The sequence below is a fragment of the Onychomys torridus genome, chromosome 1, assembly GCF_903995425.1.
Source record: "Onychomys torridus chromosome 1, mOncTor1.1, whole genome shotgun sequence".
Lineage (NCBI taxonomy): Eukaryota > Metazoa > Chordata > Mammalia > Rodentia > Cricetidae > Onychomys > Onychomys torridus.
The window spans coordinates 59518176-59541871 of NC_050443.1; the positions used below are offsets into that span (position 1 = coordinate 59518176).

The 23696-nt window shown below is 46.0% G+C and overlaps 1 protein-coding gene across 2 annotated transcripts in view; it reads left to right on the forward strand.

Moving 5' to 3' along the window:
• Window positions 1–23696, forward strand: part of Fanci (FA complementation group I) — a 55610-nt gene that overhangs the window by 27703 nt on the left and 4211 nt on the right. The window contains exons 16-33 of one of the 2 annotated variants that reach the window (XM_036186687.1): window positions 1003–1117; window positions 2339–2461; window positions 6916–6984; window positions 9710–9811; window positions 10791–10967; window positions 11041–11162; window positions 11759–11923; window positions 12621–12800; window positions 14902–15068; window positions 16453–16538; window positions 17319–17435; window positions 20736–20787; window positions 20933–21060; window positions 21147–21215; window positions 21387–21477; window positions 21624–21814; window positions 22442–22495; window positions 22752–22811. In XM_036186687.1, the coding sequence (XP_036042580.1) occupies window positions 1003–1117; window positions 2339–2461; window positions 6916–6984; window positions 9710–9811; window positions 10791–10967; window positions 11041–11162; window positions 11759–11923; window positions 12621–12800; window positions 14902–15068; window positions 16453–16538; window positions 17319–17435; window positions 20736–20787; window positions 20933–21060; window positions 21147–21215; window positions 21387–21477; window positions 21624–21814; window positions 22442–22495; window positions 22752–22811 (2068 nt within the window). The remainder of the gene's footprint in view (window positions 1–1002; window positions 1118–2338; window positions 2462–6915; window positions 6985–9709; window positions 9812–10790; window positions 10968–11040; window positions 11163–11758; window positions 11924–12620; window positions 12801–14901; window positions 15069–16452; window positions 16539–17318; window positions 17436–20735; window positions 20788–20932; window positions 21061–21146; window positions 21216–21386; window positions 21478–21623; window positions 21815–22441; window positions 22496–22751; window positions 22812–23696) is intronic. The other variant, XM_036186688.1, reaches the window with a different exon arrangement.

Here is a 23696-nt window from a genome sequence, read left to right on the forward strand (position 1 = left end):
ATTACTATAATTCTACTTTTACAAAGTTAGGCTTAGCATGACAAGTCACTAACGGTTAGACAGCACGTGGTCTTGGGAATAGTCTACCATTGGTGATCTCCAGTACCCTGCTCTCCCACGCCTACAGTAACCTTCAAGAAAAGGCTTGGAAACTTGAGCTAACCACCATGCCAAGGGAAAGGAGTCAAGAAGAATATACTCACGTATCTCACTTCAGTAGGCAGCAGAATTATGGCCCCGTCACTAGTGGACCTGGTGATTACTGGGGGGGCCTCTGTCCTCCTTGGAGCTCATCCAGTGCCTCCTGACCCCTCTTCATTTATTGTTGAGTGTGTAGATATAATATAGTGATGTGTGGAAGGCACTTGATCCTTTGAGAACAGGATACCCAGTTATCAAATTGGCTGTAATGCACTTGTACGTGTCCAGAGGAATAACTAGCAAGTAGCCGTTATCTCTGCCCTAGAACTGACAACATTTTATTACTCCTCCCCCAAAAGCATGCCTGCTAGACAGGGTTATATGCTCCAATGTCTGCAACATGCACTGATCACTGAGCTGCAGCCAGAAACTGTCATTTAACTGGAGGGAAGGTTTACATGGCATCAGGTACTATGCTCCTGTGTAAACAGGAAGGCTGTAGAAGAATACACTCATTCAGACACAGCAAAACTCAGTCATTTCCGTTGCTGTTCAGTACGTAGGTTCAAGTTCACCTCGATTTATAGCCTCAGGATTCTTCCGATTGCCATGGTGTCTGCAAACAGGATAAAAAGTTCAGCTAGTCATGAGGTTAAATAGATAATGAAAACGATCTGCTGCATCCCTATAGTTGCTCTGAACACCTGCTGCCTTATTTTGAGTGTGTAAATTCCGTTAGGCATGGTTTGTGCTTGGTTGTCCATACGTAGTCTTCATATTCCTTCTGTGTTTTTTGTTTTTTGTTTTTTTTCCTGCACTGAATCTCCCATGCTGCTGACTTGTCTGTGTGTTCTGAGTTAGCCAGCTGGATGCCCGGAAGTCGGCAGTTGCTGGGTTTCTGCTGCTCTTGAAGAACTTTAGAGTCTTAGGCAGCCTGTCATCTTCCCAGTGCAGCCAGTCTATCGGTGTCACTCAGGTAAGGCTCGCTCAGACTGGCATCTGTCGGACATGGCTTCAAGACCAGTCACATGGACGCAGGGTCGCGTAGCTCAGGCTGCCCCTGAGCCTGCAGTGATCCTCGTGCCTCCGGCTCCTGAGTGCTGGGATTGTAAGTGTGAAGACTGTCTTTATCCCATACTTACTAACAGCAGGTTGGCTCTATGTCAGACTGCTGTCTGATGTGGTAGAGAATAGCCTTCCTGTAGCTGCTGAACTAGACACTTGTGTACACACACACACACACACACACACACACACACACACACACACATATATTTCATGCTTATTTCAAGATTTAGAGGGAAATCAAACAAACAAAAATATTTCAATCATTTTATTGCTATGAAGAGACACCATGTCCACAGCAACTCTTACAAAGGAAAACATTTAATTGGGGCTGGCTTATATAGTTCAGAGGTTTAGTCCATTATCATCCTGGCGGGACATGGAGGCGTGCAGGGGACATGGTGCTGGAGAGGTGATGATGCCAGTCTTCTTGTCTGGGGCAGTGAGCTGATTCAGCAGCAGCCCCAAGACTCCTGAGTGGACAACACAGTCAACTGGCCCTGTGCAAAGAGGCCCCTGTTGCAAAGTTAGCCGTGATCCACACAGCTTTCTAGACCCGAATTCTGCAGTCTTGAGTAGGGCTACCAACAGAGGCATTTGCATATGTTGGGTTAAGTAAGGTATCAACACTTCAACTGCTCCATTTTGCTTTTCTAAAAATTTACTTCTTAAAGATTTTATTTCTATGTAAGAGTGTTTTTTCTGCCTGTTTGTATGTACACAACTAAACAAGACTATCTCTAAAGTTCCCTGGTATCTGTGAATGTAAGGAGGTAAGCTTTTTTTTTTTTCTTTTTTAATGGAAGTCATAAAGTTTTTAATGAAATCATGAATATCGAGACTACTGGGTTGTCATGGCATGAGGTAATCAGCCACCTTCCTGAGTGGCTGACATTGTTCAACTGAACCCTAAGGAGCAGAAGAGTTCATCGTGTTGGAAGGTTTAAACCTAGCTCATTTCAAACCAGAATGAGTGGCATGGAATGCGTGCGATGATGACCACATCTGCATGTGCCCTGTGTTTTTAGTACAGGGAGAGCTAGGCCTAGGATGCTTCCCTGACCAAGAGCACATCCTCCATCTTGGAAACCACTTTAGAAGGCTGGACACAAGCTGCCGTCCTCCCTTCCAGGTGCACGTGGACGTTCACAGCCGCTACAATTCTGTTGCCAATGAAACCTTTTGCCTTGAGATCATAGACAGTTTGAGAAGATGCTTAGGACAGCAGGCTGATGTTCGACTCATGCTTTATGAGGTAAGTCAGGAAAGTAGAAGAAATGTGTCTGCCATCTCGGGAGAATAATCCTTCTTTGTCAACCTTTTTCTGGTCCAAGAAGAACAGTAGATGTGTACCCCTATGCAGTTAGAGTCAGTGGATAGTAATAGTAAGTTGTAAAATTGTAAATACTGACTGATATATCGTAACCATTCTATTTTAATCTGAAATATTTAGATATACTGCTAATTTACTAGTCTGAATTTAACACCAAATTTGTCATTTGTGAGTTCTCTCTGTCACACACAACATACCCTTACTTTATTGCCTCAGATTTCAAATTTTTGTGTACCTACACTAAGCATAAAAACTCCCCAGAACTGGGTGTGGTGGCACAGGCCTCCACCCTTGGTGCTGGCCAGGCAGAGAATGTTAGTTACTTTCCTATTGCACACTGATACCATGGCTAAGACAACAGGAAGAAGTGTTAATTGGCCTTATAGCTCCAAAGGCACTCTTCACCATCGTGGTGGGGAGCTGAGCAGCAGGCAGGCATGGCACTGGAGCAGCAGATGACTCCTCACATCAAAATCCATAGGCAAACTGGGTGGTGGTGGTGTATGCCTTTAATCTCAGCACTCAGGAGGCAGAGGCAGGCAGAGCTCTGTGAGTTCAAGGCCAGCCTGGTCTACAAAGTGAGTTCCAGAACAGCCAGGGCTGTTTAACAGAAACCCTGTCTCAAAAAACAAAACAAAACAAAACAAATCCACAGGCAAGAGGCGGAACACTTTGAGAGGGTGGGAGGCTTTTGAAACCTCAAAGCCCACCTCTAGACACACCTAATCCTTCCCAACAGTTCCACCAACTGGGGGCCAAGTACCATAAGCCTTTGTGGGTCATTCCCAGACCACCACACAGAGGCAGGCGGGGCTACATTAAAAACAAGATCCGTTTAAAAGCTACTTGATGGACTTAGTGTAGACACTGCTTAGAGGGCCCAGGGCTCGGCTTTCCCCTTACGATGCCTTACCTCGGCTCCATCAAAGGTCAGTTTTAAAAATGCCTTTCTTAAATCTCTAATATACTTAGCTTAGTTTTAGTAAGAAGACAGGCCTCCCTCCCTCCCTCCTCCTCCTTTATTGTCCTTTTAGGTGCAGGTCTAATGCAGTCACATAACATAAAATGACATAATAGTTAGCAAAAAGCAGAAAACAAACACATAGCCCAGCCGCTAGGAATAGGACCCAGTGACTATGAAAGATACACTGCTGTTTCTAATATTTGAGGTATTCAGGATGTCATGTACTTTTGCAGAGATGTTTCGTGGAAGGAATGGAGAATATCAGAAACTTTCAACAAGGAGGGTAGAGTGGGTGGGTGGGTAGGGCCTGGGGGGAGTGACGGGAGGGGAAAGCGGTCAGGATGTAGTTCTGATGGAGGAATAAATACAATTAAATAGATCAAAGTTATTTCCGAGAACAGCTTTTTTTTTTTTTGTCCTCCCCCAGTAGAATCTCATGTAGCCCAAGCCCGCCTCGAATTCTCTGTGCCGCTGGTGACCTTTTAACTCTTGATGTTTCTCAACTCTACCTCCCTGAGTGCTGGGATTACAAGGGAGTTCTGTCATACCTGCACTCATTTGTCATCTTAGAACAATATTTGTTGAGCTGGTAGATCCTGGAATGTTCAGGTTTATTGCAGAAAATAGGGAGAATTTTTAAAAACTGTTTTAGGTAGGAAGGTGGCTGGGAGAGTAAAGTGCTTGGCGCTGAGAAGTGAAGATAGGATTCTGGGGCTGACAGAATCTGGGGCCGGCCAGCTGCAAAGTCCAGGTTCCCTGAACGATTCTGCCTCCATAACGAAGGCAGAGCGTGATTTTGGAAGACACCCAATTATAACCTTTAGCCTCCATGTGTACATAGGCACACACACATTTGTTTAGGAGTATTCCCAATTCTACTGTTCTTATACACACATGTATGTAAAATTTATATATGTTTATCATCTAACTTTATGTTGTAATCATTTTCTCATTTCATTAAATTTTCTCTGGCAACATGATTTTTAAAGCCAAATGAGATACTTTGGGTGCATTGTATTTTGGGTGTATAGTCATTTATACAGTTCTTGGCATGCCTTCACAAATACTGAAGTTATCGTTCTCTGTCTCTGTCTCTTCCCCCTCTCTCCTGCACGCTACCAGTGAGCCACACCTTTAGCCCTTAATTTTTTTAAGGTTTATTTTTGTCATTTTTAATTGTGTATGTGTGTGTTGGTTTTGGTGTATGGGTTCAGGTGCCTGTGAAGGCCAAGGGTGTTGGGTCCCCTTAGAGCTGGAGTTACAGGCAGTTGTGAGCCCCTGATGTTGCCACTGGGAATGGAACTTAGATCCTCTGCAAGAGTAGCAAGTGCTCTTAATCACTGAGCTATTAACTGGTAGGGAGCTAGGCACAATGACCACATCTATAACCCTAGCACTAGGGTAACTGAGGAAAGATGGGTCACAAAAATTCATGAAAAGCCTGGGCTACATAGGCTTTGTCATGCATGTCACATACTATGCATAGACACATACTTGCTCAACCAACATTTCTTTTTTTTTTTTTTTTTTTTTTTTTTTCCGGTTTTTCAAGACAGGGTTTCTCTGTGTAGTTTTGCACCTTTCCTGGAACTCACTTGGTAGCCCAGGCTGGCCTCGAACTCACAAAGATCCGCCTGGCTCTGCCTCCTGAGTGCTGGGATTAAAGGCGTGCGCCACCACCACCGGGCCAACATTTCTTTATGATGAAATCTTTTAGGGTCAGGCGGTGGTGGCGCATGCCTTTGATCCCAGAACTCAGGAAGCAGAGGCATGAGGATCTCCGTGAGTTCCAGGACAGCTAGAGCTGTTACATTGAGAAACCCAATCTCAAACTCCTTCCCCACCCACCACCTCCAGAAAAATCTTTTAGAAACTCTCAGCAAACTAGATCAGGAAGGAATATCCTCAGTCTTAGAAATGGCATCTATGGAGCTGGAGAGATGGCTCAGAGGTTAAGAGCACTGACTGCTCTTCCAGAGGTTCTGAGTTCAATTCCTAGCACCCACATGGTGGCTCACAATCATCTGCAATGAGATCTGGCACCCTCTTCTGTATACATAATAAATAAATAAATTTTAGAAAGAAAGAAAGGGCATCTATGAAGCCTGAAAATAGCAAGGAGCCTGAAAAGGACGAGGAGTGAAGGCCTTTGCTCTGGGGGCCTGATCCACCATCGTAGTTGAGACGCTGTCTGATACGACAGAACAGGAGAAAGGAAGAAAGGCACACACATTTAAAAGGGGAGACTGCAGCTGTGCTGGTTTGCATAGTGTCAGCAATACCAAGTCATCTACTCAGGGTTTAGTAAGATGCATGTCAGTGTCAGCTGCGATAAGATCAGCAACCACGGGAAGGTTTGTTGTAATTACACAGCCTAGCACTGAATAGCCGGGGATGGAAGTGAAGTATTCAAAACGAAATGAAAGGGAACACTTAAGCCTCCAAGTATTATGAGAGAAGTTAAAGAATAAATAAGAGAAAGATGATACGCTTACAGGTTACTCAGTATTTATTGGTAGTATTTTAATTCTCAAGTCTGGCTATGGTGCAACCGTAATGGAGATTCAGAATGCTGTTTTTTGTTTGGGGTTTTTTGTTTTGTTTTTATTATTATTTTAATTTTTGGAGACAAGATTTCTCTGTATAACTGTTGTTCAAATCTTAGATCTTCTTTAAAAAATAACCCAGAGCCAGATATCAGGATGAAAGCTGAAAAATCAGAGAAGCAGAGCAGCCAGACACTAGTTCTTACCTGTATGAAATGCTCAGCCTAAAGAAAGTGAGTTCCTGTTTCCCCAGCCTTATACCTTTCTCTGCCCTGCCATATTACATCCTGGGATTAAAGGCGTGTGTGTTTCCCAAGCAAAGATGAGATCTCAAGTGATGGGATTAAGGGCGTGTGCCATCACTGCCTGACTTCTATGTCTAATCTAGTGGCTGGCTCTGTCCTCTGATCCTCAGGCAAGTTTATTAGGGTACACAATATATCGCCACACATAACAGCTCTGATTGTCCTGGAACTCATTCTGTTGACCAGACTGGCCTGGAACTCACAGAGATCTGCCTGCCTCTGCCTCCTGAGTGCTGGGATTAAAGGCATGTGCCACCACCACCCGGCTTAAAATGTTGTCTTTAGCGTGAGTGTGTAAGATGATTGTATGGGTTGGAGCATAGGCACAGTAGTTAAAAAACACTTAGCTCTTCAGAGGACCTGAGGTTCCCGGCCCTATTTTAGGTGGCTTATAACTGCCTATTATTTCAGCTCCAGGGAGTCCAGTACCCTCTTCTGGCCTCCACAGGCACACACATACATGCAATACATGTGGCGCATGTGGCACATCCGCCACTCCCCCCATCCCACCCCACACAAACAATCAATTAAAGAATAATCTTGTCTCTGTGTTGTTCCTAGGGTTTCTATGATGTCCTTCGACGGAACTCTCAGCTGGCTAATTCAATCATGCAGACTCTCTTCTCACAGGTAAAATATGCTTTTATGGCTCACATAAGGGAATCAGATGAGGTATTGAGATGTGACAATACTTTTTAGACTTTTGTAAATACAAAACTGTTGTACCTATAGTCCAAGTTAACTCAGAACTCTCCCTTCATCTGACACAGCAGCAGAGCAGGGGAGACCCTGAGTAGCAATGGTCAGGGTTTTTAAAGCAAGCGGGGCTTGGGGTCTACAGACTTCATAGGAACAGACCCAGGATTGGTTTATGTGAGTGGCAATCATGTTAGTAACTTTTAATTGGCTAGGGTTAGCTGGGGGTTACAGTTACCATTTTGGGCAGGCCTGGACAAGTCCCAGGCTCTGTCCTTGAGCTGCCATGGGGGCTGGCTGGCCTAGCACGTACTGACTGTGGGGCTGCTCAGTGGCCCTGGCTCTAACCTTGACTCGTGCACCTAGCTCTAAGTTGGTGAGGGGTCCCAGACCGTAAACAATTGACTGAACCTTGAGCAGTCAAAGGGAGCTACTGCAAGGACTATGTCTCTTGTTCATGGCCCTCCCAGAAACTGCTTGCTTGAGTCTCAGGAAACTGAAATTGAGGCCCGATCTCTGAGAGAAGACTGAGCAGCCTGTTGTGGCGTCTGCTTGATCCTTTCAAAAACGACTCACAGCTGGAATGCTACTAAGTTGTAGGCATGCTCTGTCTGAATTCTCCCCACCTGCTGCTCCGTTGCTGTCTCCTAAACCTTCCTTGGATTCTCAGTCTTCTCCTTCAACCACAAGGACACTTTTGGGAACCGTTCAGTTGTATTTTCTTTCACATATTTTGAGACATGGGTGTATTCCATGCTGCACTCAAATGTATTTTGTAGTTGAAGCCGTCTTGAATTTCTGATTTTTAACTCTACTTTCCAAGTGCTGGGGTTTCAAACATGCACCACCACTTCAGGCTTGGATTTTTTAGTTTCAAAAAATTGTGTGGTTGGTTCTTTTGAATTAGACTCTCACTATGTATCCCTGGCTATCTCAGAACTTACTCTGTAGACCAGGCTGGCCTTGAACTTTCAGATGTCCTTCTGCCTCTGCCTCCCAAGTGCTGGGATTAAAAGTATTGCACCTGTCGTAGTGTTTTATTGCTGTGAAGTGTAGTTGGAGTTTTCCTGCCTGGCCCAGTCAGGACAAATCTCTCTCACCCGCCAGTCCCACAGTCGCTCAGACCCAACCAAGAAAGCACACAGAAACTTCCATTGTTTACAAACTGTATGGCCGTGGCAGGCTGCTTGTTATCTACTTCTTCTATGTTAAATTAATCCATTTCTGTTAGTCTATACTTTGCCACATGGCTTGTGGCTTACCAGTGTCTTTACATGTTGCTTTTCATGGTGGCGGCTGGCGGTGTCTCCCCCCAACCTTCTACTTCCCAGAATTCTCTTCTCTCTTGTCCCGCCTATACTTCCTGCCTGGCCACTGGCCAATCAGAACTTTATTTACACAGAGCGATATCCACAGCAGTGAAGAGATAACATATAAAGGAAAACATTTAATTGGGGCTGGCTTATAGTTCAGAGGTTTAGTCTATTATTGTCATGACTGGAAGCATGGTGGCGTGCAGGCGACATGGTGCTGGAGAAAGAGCTGAGAGTTCTAATCTGGATCCACAGGAAGCAGGGAGAGAACTAGCTTGAGTTTCTGAGACTTCAAAGCCCATCCCCTAGTGACACACTTCCTCCAACAAGGCCATACCTCCTAATAGTACCTCTCCCTATGGGCCTCTGACGGACTAGGGGCCATTTTTATTTAAACCACAACACCCAGTTCAAAAAAATGTTTTAAATTAATGAAATATTTCAAAGGACCATCAAGATGAGATGAGTTCAGATGGAGACATCATATATAAATAAATAAATTCTCAAGATTCATTAGAATCTTTTTTTTTTTTTTTTTGGAGCTGAGGATTGAACCCAGGGCCTTACACTTGCTAGGCAAGCGTTCTACCACTGAGCTAAATCCCCAACCCCCAGAATCTTTTTTACCCAGCAATGTAACATTTATTCTCTGGAAATATTTACAGGGAGAGCTCAGGCCCATAGTCCATCATTTTCCTGCAATTCGATGTGAGCTGATACAGGTCCATCCCCCATTGCTTCATGGTAATTCTGAAAAACAAACAAACAAACATTTGAAATTAAGGTCTTAGATATGTATAAGTAATTGGAAGGCCTTTGCAATCTGAAAACTTCTCACTGGGTCTTGGCATGCTCCTCTGTGTGCCCTGGTAGCTAAATTATATCTTTCGAGCATCATCACACTGTTAACAAGAATTAAAAATGTGTTTGAGGCATAGAGCAATGCTTCCCAACATGGGTTAATACATGGGCTAGTAAAATTCCTCAGCTTCAGGAGTGAAAAGACAGGAGTGAAAATAGCCAGGGTTTGTTTTAAAGCTCTGTTGTGTGCAAGTAGTGTTGAGGTTCTTTATGTGTGTTGTAGTAGTTAGCCCTTCTATAGCTTCAGTTTTACACTCAGTTGTCAAGTGAGAGAGTGGAAAAGTAAAGTGAAAACCATGCCTTAATCATCGCTGTGCCTCCAGCACTTTGAAGGGATGCAGGCAGGCCAGACAATTTAAGTTTGTTACGTTCTTCTTTGGACAGTCGGGGAATGTGTCTTAAGAAGGCCAAGGTGCCATCGGCTTGAAGCATTAAATACTCAGGAAGTATTCGTGAGTCACGACTTTTCTCTTCACTGTACACAGTTAAAGCTGTCCTATGAACCGGAACCTGACCTGCTGCCTCCTCTGAAACTAGGAGCCTGCGTTCTGACCCAAGGAAGTCAGATCTTTCTCCAAGAACCGCTGGTAAGACCGCCCTGCAGACACTGTCTCCCGTCGGTGGTAAGGCTGGTCTGCAGTGGGTCTACTGTCTCCCGTCGGTGGTAAGGCTGGTCTGCAGTGGGTCCCGTTCTCCCTGAACCCCTCTTCTAGTTCCTTCCATGTCCATTGTTTGTGACCCGTTTTAAGATTTATTTATTGTACTATATGAGCATTTGCCTGCATGGGTGTATATGTACCATGTGGTGCCTGGTGCCTGGAGGCCAGAAGAGGGCATTGAATCCCCTGGAACTAGAGATGGAGCCAGTTGTGAACCACAGTATGGCTGCTGAAACTCAAACCCAGATCCTCGACAAGAGCAGCAAGTGCCAGTGCTGAGCCATCTCCCTTCACTAATCGTGACAACCACCTCTTCCTAAGTGTGTCCTCTCTGTCCCTTACAGACCTTTGGTTTCACACTGGTGGAAGTAGAGATTTGTGCAGGAGTCTGGGGGGGGCGGGCGGGTCTGGCTTCACTTGAGTTGCAGTGTGCACTCTGGTGAACTCTGGACACTAGGACAGGTCTCTGTTCTTAGCTAGTTTCAGAAAGGAGGGAAGGGATGACAAAAAGTGAGACACCCCACGAGTGACTTCGAACACAGGGCAAGGAGAGTGGGAAGAGGTTTACTTGTCCCATCTGGTCATCACTAATGGAACTTCAGGACCATGAGATGATGCTGTGTTGTTGGTGTCCCAAAGATCACTTCAGCATTCCCTGTCTCTAGAATAGCTTTCAGGACTTGGGGACATTTAACTTCATAATTGGCTCTAATGGTGTTGATACCAAACCAGAGAAGCACATGTGGATTTATTCTGGAGTGTCAGCTCCTTGTGGGCCCGTTCCTGGGAAAGTGCAGACACACTTTTCCAGCTTTGTCAGTTCAGATGGACCTGCTGTGTGGTGCCAGCGAATAACAGGAGCTTTGTGACAGCGTCGTAGGTTCTTATGGTTTGTTTTCTTCTCCAGGATCATCTGCTTTCTTGCATTCAGCATTGCTTGGCCTGGTATAAGAGCAAAGTGATTCCCCTGCAGCAGGGAGAGGAAAGAGAAGAAGAAGAAGAGGGATTGTATCATGAGCTGGATGATATGTTGGAGTCTATTACTATCAGAATGATTAAGAGTGAGCTAGAAGACTTTGAGCTGGTAATTGCTGAGTCCTCGGCTGCGTGGACCAGTGATGGCTTTTGTAGCATGTTAATTTGTGTTTGTCTTTTAGGATAAATCAGCAGATTTTTCTCAGAGCACTAGTGTCGGTGTCAAGAATAATATCTGTGCATGTCTCATAATGGGAGTGTGTGAGGTTCTAATAGAGTATAATTTCTCCATAAGTAATTTCAGGTAAGGATTGCTATGACGCTGGATACAGTTTTATCATTTGTTCATTTACTCTAGCATTACATTAGACATGAAAAAAACAAAGACTATAATATTATATCTTTCCCTTTCCTTGTTTTTTTGAGACAGGGTCTCATTACATAGCCATGGCTGGCTTAGAACTCACTCTGTAGACCAGGCTGGCCTTGAACTCACAGAGATCAGCCTACCTCTGCCTCCCAAGTGCTGGGGTTAAAGGCATGCACCACCAACGCCTTATGTTCTTTCCACCAGGCCTGTGAATTCTGTCTTCCTCCAAGTTTTCATTTATTCACAGTTCCCAGATCCTGAATTCAAGTACTACTGACTCTAATATAAAACTTTTATTAGTGGTAGTGCTGGGCTTCCATGGTCGTCTTTGAATGGAACAAATCAGAGGAAAGAAAAAGGGCACATGGAGATTGCTGTGACTAGGGAATGTGGTGCTAATGAGGGCCCGTTACCTCACAAAGCTGTCTCTAAGACCGGACATTGGAAGAAGCCTGGTGATCGCATTCTCCAGGAAACCAGACCACAGGTGCTGACGCTGCTTGTCTCCATTTCTGTTTCCTTTCACGCAGCAAGAGTAAGTTTGAGGAGATTCTGAGCCTGTTTACGTGTTACAAGAGGTTCTCTGACATCCTTAACGAAAAAGCTGGTAAAGGCAAAACTAAAATGGCCAGTAAGACACATGACAGCCTTTTGTCCATGAAATTCGTGTCTGATCTTCTCAGTGCTCTCTTCAGGTAAGAGTCGCCTTGCGTCGGGAGGCAATCCCAAAAAGAGAACATGCGCCAGGTTTCCCGTGTTGCCTAGTTCAGAGTCATAGTTGGTGCCATGTTATATGCAGTAGGAAGTAAGTTAGGAGATTTTAATTTGCTTAACGTGAAAATCGCATAACCCGAGGGAGGCATTCAGTGAGAGGCTGTGGGCTAATGAATGAGAAGGATGGAGTCTAGCAGGGTTGTAAGAAGATCTCAAGAACTCTACACAACAGCCGATAAAGGGGAGAAAGGAGAAAGGAACTGAGTAACAGCAGGACAATCAAAAGTCTAAAAGAAAGACCGGTGCTTTGATGTCATTAAAGTGGGAGGGGTCAGTGGGGGCAGCCATGGCAGTGACTCACGCTGTCCATCAGAGCGTGCTGAGCGCTGCTGTTCTGAAGTCTAGAAAGCCTAACCCCAGACCACAGCGGCAGGCGGGAAGTCTTCTTGTCCCCTTGTGTCTAGTCCTGGGGATTAAACACAAGCCTTGAGTGTGTTGGGCACACACCGCTCGGCTGTTTCCCACCCCCTTTGCTCTTTTCTTTTGGACAGGATCATGTTCCGTGGCCCAGTCTGGCCTGGAATTTGCGATCCTCCTGTCTCACCCTCCCAGTTGCTGAGACTACAGGTCCCACCACCAGGCTCAGCTCCTGCCTGCCTACCTTCCTTTTCTCTCTAGAGATAGCGTCCAGAGCCATGAAGAGAGCCTGTCTGTCCTGCGCTCCAGCAGTGAGTTTATGCACTATGCAGTGAATGTGGCTCTGCAGAAGGTGCAGCAGCTGGTACGAAGAGGGCACGTGAGTGGTCCTGATGGCCAAAACCCAGACAAGGTCTTTCAGAACCTCTGTGACATAACTCGGTAAGCCACTCTGAACCCTCAAACTGCGTGCTAGCTTGTGTGTTGTGAATTCTGCAAGATAGGAAATTAGGGGCAGAATGATTGGGCATGTGTTAGGAGTGAAGTGTAGTAGCTCGTAGTGAGTCTGTTTCCCCTTTGGTTTTGGGTGGATTCTTTGTCTCATATAAAAATCTTCCTGCATTCCCAGGATGCAAAAGGATATTATTACATAGCGATTGAATTGTGCATAAAGTGAGCATGACCATCCTAATGGACATGCACCTGCCAACAGATGAAAAGTACTTAAAAGCAAATAAATAAATAGCCTAGAGGGGATGATTCAGCAGTTCAGAGTGTTTACTGTCTGTCCTGTTCTTGACCATGACTTAGTCCCTCACACCTGTACCAGGTGGTTCACAGTCCCCTCTAACTTAGATCTAGAAGGACCAAGCAGACTCCTGCACCCACATGTATATATCCACACACACAATGCACATACACTTAATTTAAAATGAAGTAAAATCTTTCTTAAAAAGAAATAAAACTAGCTGGGTAGTGGTGGCACACACCTTTAATCCCAGCACTCAGGAGGCAAAGGCAGGTGGATCTCAGTGAGTGTGAGGCCAGCCTGGTCTACAAAGCAGATTTCAGGACAGCCAGGACTGTTACACCAAGAAACCCTATCTCGAAAAACAACAGCAAAAACAAAGGAAATAAAAAGACATAAAGCAGGAATGAGATAAAGACCTGAACAGCGGTATCACCCATCCTTACTGAATTGACATCTGTAGAAGGCTCAATAATGTTAGGGTCCGAGAGAAGCCCCCAAGAAAAACCATCAATCACGTATGCAATCAGCAAGAGCATTTTATTACTTCTAACATGTTGGGGTGGCAAACAGTGACCCTGAAGGGAGGTCACAAGCTTCTTTTAAGCGGAGTTAGGGGAATTCCAGGGAGGAGGCATTAATCTGGTGCTGATTGGTGGGAGGCTCTAATGGTTAGGGACCTTCCAGCTACAGGGTAGGAAAAGCTCTCTTTGGCCAGCAGAAGGCTGTGGGGCGCCTGCTGATTGGGTGCCCCTGAGTTGTAGTCTTTCTGAGGACTGCTTGCTCAGCCCCAGCCAGTTCCAGTCAACTAAAACTAAGGCCTGGTCCCTGGCAGGGCCATTAGAAACCTGTCTTGGCTCTGGTCTGGCTCCCCAGCCCTCTCAAGTAACAGCTTCTAAAACATTCTTTTCATGTACATGTCGTGCTTTGATCAGGGTATACCATAGGGTCTGGGGGATGGTTCGGGAGTTAAGAACTGAATACTGCTATTGTCTGACACATCTGGGGAGGTGTTGCAAGGGTTACAGCTATGAGGGAAATCCCCAGTACACGTGTGACAACTCAGAGAGGAGAGCTTTCCCCTGTACAAGTGTTAGAGCTCTGAAGGTAAACTTATCCTGGCAGTCGGGAGCCAAGGAATACCACAAAGTCACATCACACAACAAACCTCACAAGAAATGTATTGGGAGAGACACAAGAAGGCAGCTGCCGCTGCTCGGGCAGGGGGCAGCAGAGAATTGAGACAGACTTAGACGGGGTTTCTTGGATTTTCCTGAGTGGGGATTGGTAAGATTCCACCCAAGCCCAGGATTGGAGAAGTTTCCTGCTGGTTTGTTTTTTTTTTTTGCTAACTTGACACACACTAGAGTCATCTGGAGTGAGGGATTGCCTCCATCAGGTCCCCTCTAGGCAGGTCTTTGAGGGCATTTTCTGGGTTAATGATTGATGTGTGTGAGCCCCAGTGTACTGTGGGAAGTGCCACCCCTGGGCAGGTGGTCCTGGGTCCCATAAGACAGCAGGCTGAGCAAAGCCATGGGGAGCAAGCCAGTGAGCGGCACTCCTCCAGTGATGGCACTTGCATAGGTAACTTGTACAGTGTGGAATTGTGGGAAAGAAAATGAGACTGGTAGTTGCTTGTAAATCAAGGAAGGATAGAAACACCTTAATGGCGAGTCAGTTTCACATGTGTGAGCTTCTGAAACTTCACAGAACCTTTGTTTCCATCGGACAAGGTTTACCACGTATAGGTTGACATTAATGGTCCATGTTGACAAACCACTTCCCGCACTTTAGGGTCTTGCTGTGGAGGTACACGTCCATCCCTATCTCAGTGGAAGAGTCTGGAAAGAAAGAGAAAGGGAAGAGCATCTCACTGCTGTGCTTGGAGGGTTTGCAGAAGACCTTCAGCGCTGTGCAACAGTTCTATCAACCCAAGATCCAGCAGTTTCTCAGGGCTCTGGGTAGGCACTGCAGTGTCAGAAATGACTGGCTTTGGTTGAATCTATTTGCTCACCCACCAAAGGACACCTGGGAAGAGCCCTCATGCTGCTGAGGAGTGGCATCTAGTGGGTTCAGGGTTGGCACTTACTGCATTGCATTTGACCACAAATAGTGACTGGAAGATGGAACACAGCAGTTAGGAAGGGAAGTTGAAGCCGGGCAGGCCTTTAGCAGCACTTGGGAGGCAGAGGCAGGTGGCTCTCTGAGTTTGAGGCCAGCCTGGTCTAGAGCGAGTTCTAGCACAGGACAGAGCTACATAATAAAGAGACCCTGTCTCAATCCCTGTCACAACCTCTTTGAAAAAAGAAAGTGAAATTTAGAAAGACACTTAAATCAGCCTCCAGACCGTTTTTGTTTGTTTGTTTGTTTTATTTTGGGGTGTGTGTGTGTGTGTGTGTGTGTGTGTGTGTGTGTGTGTGTCTTTCTAAAATTTTAACTTATCCTCAGGCATGATGGCTCAGACCTGTAATCCCAGTACTTGGAAAGCTGAGTCAGGATCACTGGTTTGAGGTCAGACTTGGCTCATAGTGAGTACCCGTGCTATGAGACCCAGTCTCAAAATAATGCAATTTTAAGTATTAGCTCCCTCCAAAGTTGGTGTGTGGTGGTACATGCATATAAATTTACCACTCAAGGTGGAAAGGCAGGAAGAGTACCACAAATTTGAGGCTGCATAATCATTTCTAGATTGGAAAAGGTTACAAAGTGAGGCCCTACTAAAAGTGTGTGTGTGTGTGTGTGTGTGTGTGTGTGTGTGTGTGTGTGTGTGTGTTTAATTAAAAACAAACAAGCAAACAAAAAGTACCTGGGCCTGGAGAGAAGGCTCAACAGTTAAGAACACTAGCTGCTTTTCCAGAGGACATGGGTTTGATTCCCAACACCTACATGGCAGCTCACAGCCATCTGTAACTCCAGTTCCAAGGGGATCTGATGCCCTCTCCTAGCCTCTACAGTTATGTGGGTACTGCACACATATGGTACACAGATACACATGCAGGCCAAACACCCATACACATAAAAGGAAAGGAAAAGTTTCTAAGTAAAAACAGGGCTGAGAATACAGCTTAATTGGTAGAGTGCTTGCCTAGCACATTTGAGGGCCTAGGTTCAGTCCCCAGTACCAAAGTGGGGGGGTGGTGTGGGGATCAAAAAAGAACTGGGTATGATGATGCAGGCCTGTTATCCCTGCATTCAGGAAGCTGAGACAGGAGGATTGCAGGTTCAGGGCTACATAGGAAGTTCCAGGCTTGGTTGGGTTATTACATTGGCCTTGTCTCAAAAAAACAAAACAACAACAAAAACCCAAGTCAGTTTGAAAGAAGGCAAGATGGTTTCCATTTCCAGATGTCACAGGCGCAGAAGAAGAAGAGGGAGAAGAAGCAGGTATCACTATCACTCAGAGAGCTGCCTTCCAGATCCGGCAATTTCAGGTGAGAAGCCTTGGGAAGCGGCTGTGTTGAACTCTTCGGGGAGGAGTTGGACAGGAGGTAACAGACAGCTCCTAGAGTGAAAGGGGATGTGTTTGAAAGATCCTGGTGGGGATCCGACAGAACTTGTGGCCTCTGAGAATCATTGTTTAAGGTGCCATAAGGAAGTTCTCCTGGAGGCAGGGTTTTTGGTTTGATTATATGATATAATTTGGCCCTGTCTAACCGATAAGTGAACTGGAAACAGGAAGCCTGTGAGGTTTCTCAGCAGTAATTGTCAGGGTATCAGAGTGTTCCGTGTCAAGGATTTCTTTAACAGATAATGGTTACCGTTCCTACTGGGTCCCGGGACTCACTGCTGGGAACAGAGGCGGTAAAACATTCCTGTAGGGAGCTCCATTGTTGTCAGCAAGACTGCCAAACGGATACTCAAATCAGACTGATTGCACTGTCAGGGCATGGGCGGCAGGGGAGCTGAGTTTGGGGCATGGTCCAGCCCTGAGGTCAGAGGCTAAGCTCCAGCTCCAAGCATATGAGAACACCAGAAAGTGTAGTCTGTACCTCATGTGGACTGCAGAGAGTGAGGCAAGAAACCGCCCTAGTTTTCAAGAGAATTAATCCTTCAGTTTATAGTTGAAACAGAAAAATGCTGTTTGATCAGGTTTCTTTCCGGATTTTATCCCCTGGGAATTACATGGCTTTGAATCATTCTGTTCCAGCCACGAGGCTCTCTGGCTTTGGTCTCTCCTCTGATACAAATTGTCTATTCCCATCTGTTTGCAGAGGTCCTTGTTGAACATGCTCAGTGGTGAAGAGGAGGATTTTAACAGTAAAGAGGCCTTGCTGCTCATCACGATTCTCTCCACCTTGTCCAAGATGCTGGAGCCCTCCTCTCCTCAGGTAACAGCAGTGTTTGGTCAGTCCCAGTTAGTATCCCTCAGAAGACGAGAATTGTGTCGTCAGGAAAGCATATATCTGGGGCTGAGGATGTGGCTGGTCGGCAGGACCTGTGCTCACCTGCTACTCGGCCATGCGTCTGATTCCCAGCCACATAAATCCAAAGACCAGACACTCGGGGTCATCCTCGGCTCCATAGCAAGTTTGAGGCCAGTTTATCTCAAAAAAATCAAACAAAAGTATCCTCTAAATATCCTTTCAAGGTGCTGTAGGGTGTATCTTTTCCTGTTGTTTCTCTCAGAGCACATGCAACCACGTAAGGTCAGGAAACACTGGCTTTGTTTCATCAGCTACGAACATGGTTTCTGTCAGACAGGTTTGTCTTTGGTGCCCTCGGCCTTTTTAACACGCTTCTTTCCCGGTCCTTGTGCTTCTTGGTGGCTTTGCCTTTGCTGAAAAGACAGCTTTGATCATGGAGGGACACGAGGCTCCTCATGTGGGGTCTTGCCTCCAGGAACTACTGTTCCCTGAGAGACTGTCACCTGTGGTGGGGGGTGTTTGAGCATTGGAGGACAGATCCTAATGTTCTAGATCCAGGTTAGCCTGGGAAGAGCTCCCTTCCTCTCCACCCCAGCTACAGCTCAGCTTCATTCCTTCATGCTGCTACTTAACTGGTAAAGAAACACTGTGTGGTTAGGGTTGTTTGAGGGAAATTTAAATAAAGGAGTTTTGGAAAGACCCCTTCCCATTTAACTTCAGATTATATCTAATTTTCTTATGTTTTTTGTTTGTTTTTTGAGACAGGGTGCCAGGTAGTCCAGTCTGGCTGTGAACTTGCTATGTTCTAAGGATAACTGGCTGGTTAGCTTTTTGTTAACTTGACATAAACTAGAGTCATCTGGAGTGAGGGATTGTCTCCATCAGGTCGCCTCTAGGCAGGTCTGGGTTAATGATTGATGTGTGTGAGCCTCAGTGCACTGTGGGAGGTGCCACCCCTGGGCAGGTGGTCCTGGGTCCCATAAGACAGCAGGCTGAGCAAAGCCATGGGGAGAAGCCAGTGAGCCCCCTCCACTGTCTTCCTCCAGAGTTTGGCTTTTGAGTTCCTACACTGACATTCCTCAGTGATGGACTGTGAGCTGTTAAGCCAAACCCAACCCAACCTAAAACCTTTAGTACTCAAGCTGCTTTCAGCCAGAATGTTTTCTACAGCAAAAGAAAACAAGATAGAACACGTTGAAGGAGACCCCCCCCCCCCCCCCCCCACCCCGCACAGCAGGGGCTCCCTCCCCCACCCCAGATTAGGCACCAGCCACACCAAACAGCTGTTTTCACAGAGACCCTTCATTAAACAGGAAAGAAAAGGCAAGGTGGCTGCTTTCTGACTCAGAAACAGCAGCAAATGACCATCGGGCATAATTTTTAGGAGGAGAAAAAGGAGAGGTCAGTGTTAGAATGGGCCAGAATGTGATGGTAAGAGAGAGAGGGGATGAGGGAGCAGGGGAAAGGGCCCAGGGGTATAAGGATTGCCTCTGGATAGATGAGACAGACGTGACACATGGGAAAATGGCTGTCTAGAAAGGTAAGGGGGGAAACCTCACCTCGTCTTAGGATGAGGTATTTAACTTTAATTGGGCATGTTAATTAGGTGATAATGAAGGGTTTCTGGTTGCTGGACTTTAATACTGCCATCTGGACTTTGGTGGTCAGCCTCAGGAGGAGGAAGTGGCCAAATAAGGGAACAGACCTTGGTGGCTAGCTTCAGGACTGGAATCTAACAGCTTTAGCAAGGTGAGGGAATGGGGGGAAGGGCAAGGCCTGCCAGAGCCACATACTCCAGTGGCGGGCTGGTGCCCTTCACACACAACCTTAAGCTCTCGGCTTTCCGCCCCCACCCTCCCAGGCGCCAGCTCTTCACAGCTGACCCGCATCCCTAGTTCCTATCAAAGTTTTGTTATTGATCATTTTAGTTGAGTTTTGAGAGGGTAATAAAGTTCTACAGTTTGAAAATGAGGAACTATAACAGTGTTTACCGTCACTGGTCTCCCTTCTCATCCCCTCCATGTCTTCTTAAATAAGCAAACACTTAATCTTGTCTGAGTCTTTCAAGAGTTTCCTAAGGAGGCAAACACAAATATGGATTCTTACCCTAGACCCCGGCATTCACCCGCAGCAGAGTGCTTCTGCATCCCAGTTACTTCCTTGGCATGGGGTCTGGGGGTCTTTTACGATCAGTTCATAAAGACCTTAAGTTATTGATGGATTGACCTCTTAATTCCTGACCTCATAATTGACCTTTTCCCCTCAACAAACCAAAATCTTTAGTCGTCTGTACTTACTGCCTGCATATCAGTTCAGCCCCTTTGTGCCTGCAAGCCTGTTTCAGATTCCTGTTACCCTAAAACCTCATCTCCTTTGCCTAAGAAAAGTCTATGTGTGTTTGTATATATTTCTTCTTCTGCCCCTCCCCCTTCTCTTCTGTTTTTATAGCCGAGATCTCCCACACCTCTGTTAGCCAGAGGACCTTGAAAATATCTGAAGTATCAGGACATAGGATGTTTAGCCCCGGACTTCCAGGAAGCAGCAGAGGAAGCTCAGCAGTGAGAACTCAGATCCAGATCTCAGGTCACTCAGTCCTAATGACACAGACACTGAGTGTCCACCACGTGCTGTGAGATGTGTGGCTCCTGCGCATCACTTCACGCTCATTTTTATGCTGGATGCTGGGTTTTTTGGGTTTTTTTTTGGTTTTTCAAGACAGGGTTTCTCTATGTAGCTTTGCACCTTTCCTGGAACTCGCTTTGGAGACCAGTCTGGCCTCGAACTCATAGAGATCTGCCTGCCTCTGCTTCCCGAGTGCTGGGATTAAAGGTGTGCGCCACTACTGCCCGGCTATGCTGTTCTTATGTAACCAATTACGTCCAGGCACAGTTTGGTAGGTGATTTGCTAGGCCCAGAAAGGTCTAAGGATCTTCTGACCAAAAAAAAAAAAAAAAAGTTTCATTTTGTTTTTCTTTCTTTTTTCTTTTCTTTTCTTTTTTTTTTTTTTTTTTTTTTTTTTGAGCTGAGGATCAAACCCAGGGCCTTACACTTGCTAGGCAAGCGCTCTACCACTGAGCTAAGTCTCCAACCCTGTTTTTCTTTCTTATTTGTTTTAGAGTCTGACTTTGTAGCCCCGGCTGGCCTTTGGAACCCAGTATGTAGATTGAGCTAGCCTCCAACTCACAGAAATCTGCCTGCTTCTTCCTCCCAAGTGATACCACACCCAGCACCTTTTTCTTTAACCACTGAAGGTCTTTTGTTTAGTTTATGCAGATGTTATCCTGGACGGCTAAGATTTGCAAGGAATACAGCCAGGGTGAGTTTCCTGCTTCCCTCCCCTTTATACAGAATCACCATCACCAAAACCTGTTAGAGAGGGATTCCCTTTGCACCCTCACCAGCCTGTGTAGTCTGCAAAAGCTGTAACAGTGTATCAAACTTTCCTTCCTTACTGCTCCTAGAGGATGCCACGTTTTGTAAGAGTCTGATGAGCCTGTTCTTCAGCTTGCACGTCTTGTATAAGAGTCCTGTCACCCTGCTTCGTGACTTGTCCCAGGATATCCATGGGCAGCTGGGAGACATAGACCAGGTAGCCACCGCAGATATAGTGTGGCATCCTGTGTGGGGAGTGGTCAAGGCCTACTGGTCTCAAGGCTGGCCTCTCTTCCTTTCCAGGACGTAGAGATGGAGAAAACAAACCACTTTGCGATGGTGAATGTGAGAACAGCTGCCCCTACCGTCTGTGTAAGTGTTGGTGTGATTCATGGGAAACAGCCCTGGCCGCCCCTTCCACTGCATTCCAGCTGGGGTCATTACAATGCCTCCTGTCCTCGGGCCTGTGAGGTCCCTGTGGAAGCGACGCTTGGTACTGCCCCAGCAATGTGAACCATGCCGCACAGTCTTGTCTTTTCACAGTTACTAGTTCTGAGTCAGGCTGAGAAAGTCCTGGAAGAAGTGGACTGGTTAGTCACCAAGATCAAGGGCTGGGTGAGCCAAGAAACTGTATCAGACGGAATGACTGCAGACGGGGATCGCAATGCCGGCAAAGTCCACCAAAGTATAAATGCCTTGAACTCATTCCTGGGGGGGGGTTAATTCTCCTTCGCTGTGGACTGGAAAATAAGACTGAATGGCATCACTTTTGTTTCTCTCCAGAAGATGCCTCCTCTCAAGCACTCCCACCGAATCTTCTCATTGAGAAAGCCATCATCATGCAGCTGGGAACACTGGTCACGTTCTTCCATGAACTCGTACAGACAGCCCTGCCCTCAGGCAGCTGTGTGGACACTTTGTTAAAGGACCTGTCCAAAATATACAGCACCCTAACAGCGTTAGTCAAATATGTGAGTGTTTGGAAGACAATCAGGTCCACCCCGTCCTGTCCCCACTGGCCAGGTGCGGAGTGTCCCCGAGCACAGTTCTCACCTCACTGTCGTCACAGTTTCGTTTTCATGTGGTCTGTAGTTAGTAGGGTTCTCCACAGGTCAGGGGAGAAATCCTTGGCATAAGCGAAATCAGCTTTGCTTGGCATAGTGGATTTCACCTCCGACAGAGAATGAACATGTACCTTTCTGGTGCTCAGGGAATTCAGAAGGTGATGGGAACTAGGTAGTTTATATTCTGTATTTGATCTAGACTAAGTTCTTAGGCATAGACAACACAGGCAGTGTGTGGTCATCCCTGGAACATGCATCTCCAGTCCCCTGCTGTGGCTGCTAAGCTGCTGTGGTGGAGACACCGGGAGCCTGTCTTCTTTACTAGCAATGTAAGAGGATAGATTTACCTCCCAGATGGAGGAACTCTGCCTGAAGGAACCTTAAAGCACTGAGCTGCTCAAATCAGAAGCAAACCCACTGTTGCCTGTTTGGGAAGCTTTGTGTCTGTTTTTGCTGTGAATGTTCCCTATCTCTGTAGTCAGAGCTGTGAGACACACTCCATGGCTGATGGCTAACCTAGGAATTCTTCATTAGTATCTCCAGGTGTGTCAGAGCACCAGAGGAATTCCAAACACTCTGGAAAAGTTGGTAAGTTGAGATCAGCTTTCCTAAGGATGGGGGCTATTTTTTTCCTGCTACAGTTATATACATTCACGGCTTTATTTTCCTGCTACAGTTACATACATTCAGGCTTTATTTTCCTGCTACAGTTACATACATTCAGGCTTTATTTTCCTGCTAGTTACATACATTCACGGCTTTATTTTCCTGCTACAGTTACATACATTCACAGCTTTATTTTCCTGCTAGTTACATACATTCACATCCTTCTCCCTTGCTACAGGTGAAGCTATCCGGTTCTCATCTGACTCCCGTGTGTTACTCCTTCATTTCTTATGTACAAGTAAGTGATTTGGAGGGTGTACCAAAATAATCCTCAAGAAAGGGCTTCATGGAGGGCTGGAGCGATGAGCCAGTGACTACAAGTTTGGCGCACTCTTGGAAAGACCCAGGTTAGGTTTCCAACACCCACATCAGGTGGTTCACAGCTGCCTGCAACTCTAGTTTCAGGAGATCCAATACTTCTGATTCTGACTTCTTTGGAAGAGGGATTATGAGGATATTTAAAATAATAAAAATAAATCCTTAAAAAAGAAAAAGAGCTACATTGCTTTGTCCCAGGAGCTGCTTGGCCACCTGGGCTGAGTGTACGCAGCCTCTCCCACATGTCAGTCAGAGGTGCCCATCGGAACAAAGCAAGATCAGATTGCTTTACAGATCTTGATATACCAAGGGGACCACCTTTAGAGATAGGAAGCATTTGCTATGCTTGTGTGGAATGGACCAAAGGCAGCCTGGGTCCATTCTGGGTGACTACAAGTCTGCCTTTGAACTCCTCACCTTCTTGCTTCTATTTGCCCAGGAATCACAGGAGGGCACTGTCACACCAGCTTCCCTGCTCTGGGCAAGCTGTTTACTCCTGATCTTTCCCTCTCTGAAATGCTTGCAGGCACGCCCTCTCTAGCTTCAAACTTGGTATATTTTCATGTGGATGCCATTCTTTCAAATCTGTTCTATCTCTGTAGGATATATCCATCCATTCCTAAACAGAGGTTTTGAATTCCCCCATCTTTTCAGTTTTGCTTTTGAGACAGTCCTTGAGTATAGTACAGGCTAGCCTTGAACTTGACATCCACTTGCCTCAGCTTAAGTTCTGGGATTATAAGCATGCTGTCATACCCAGCTTCGTTGTCTCCCTCTTTTGGGGCAGGGTCTCACTTTGCAGCCC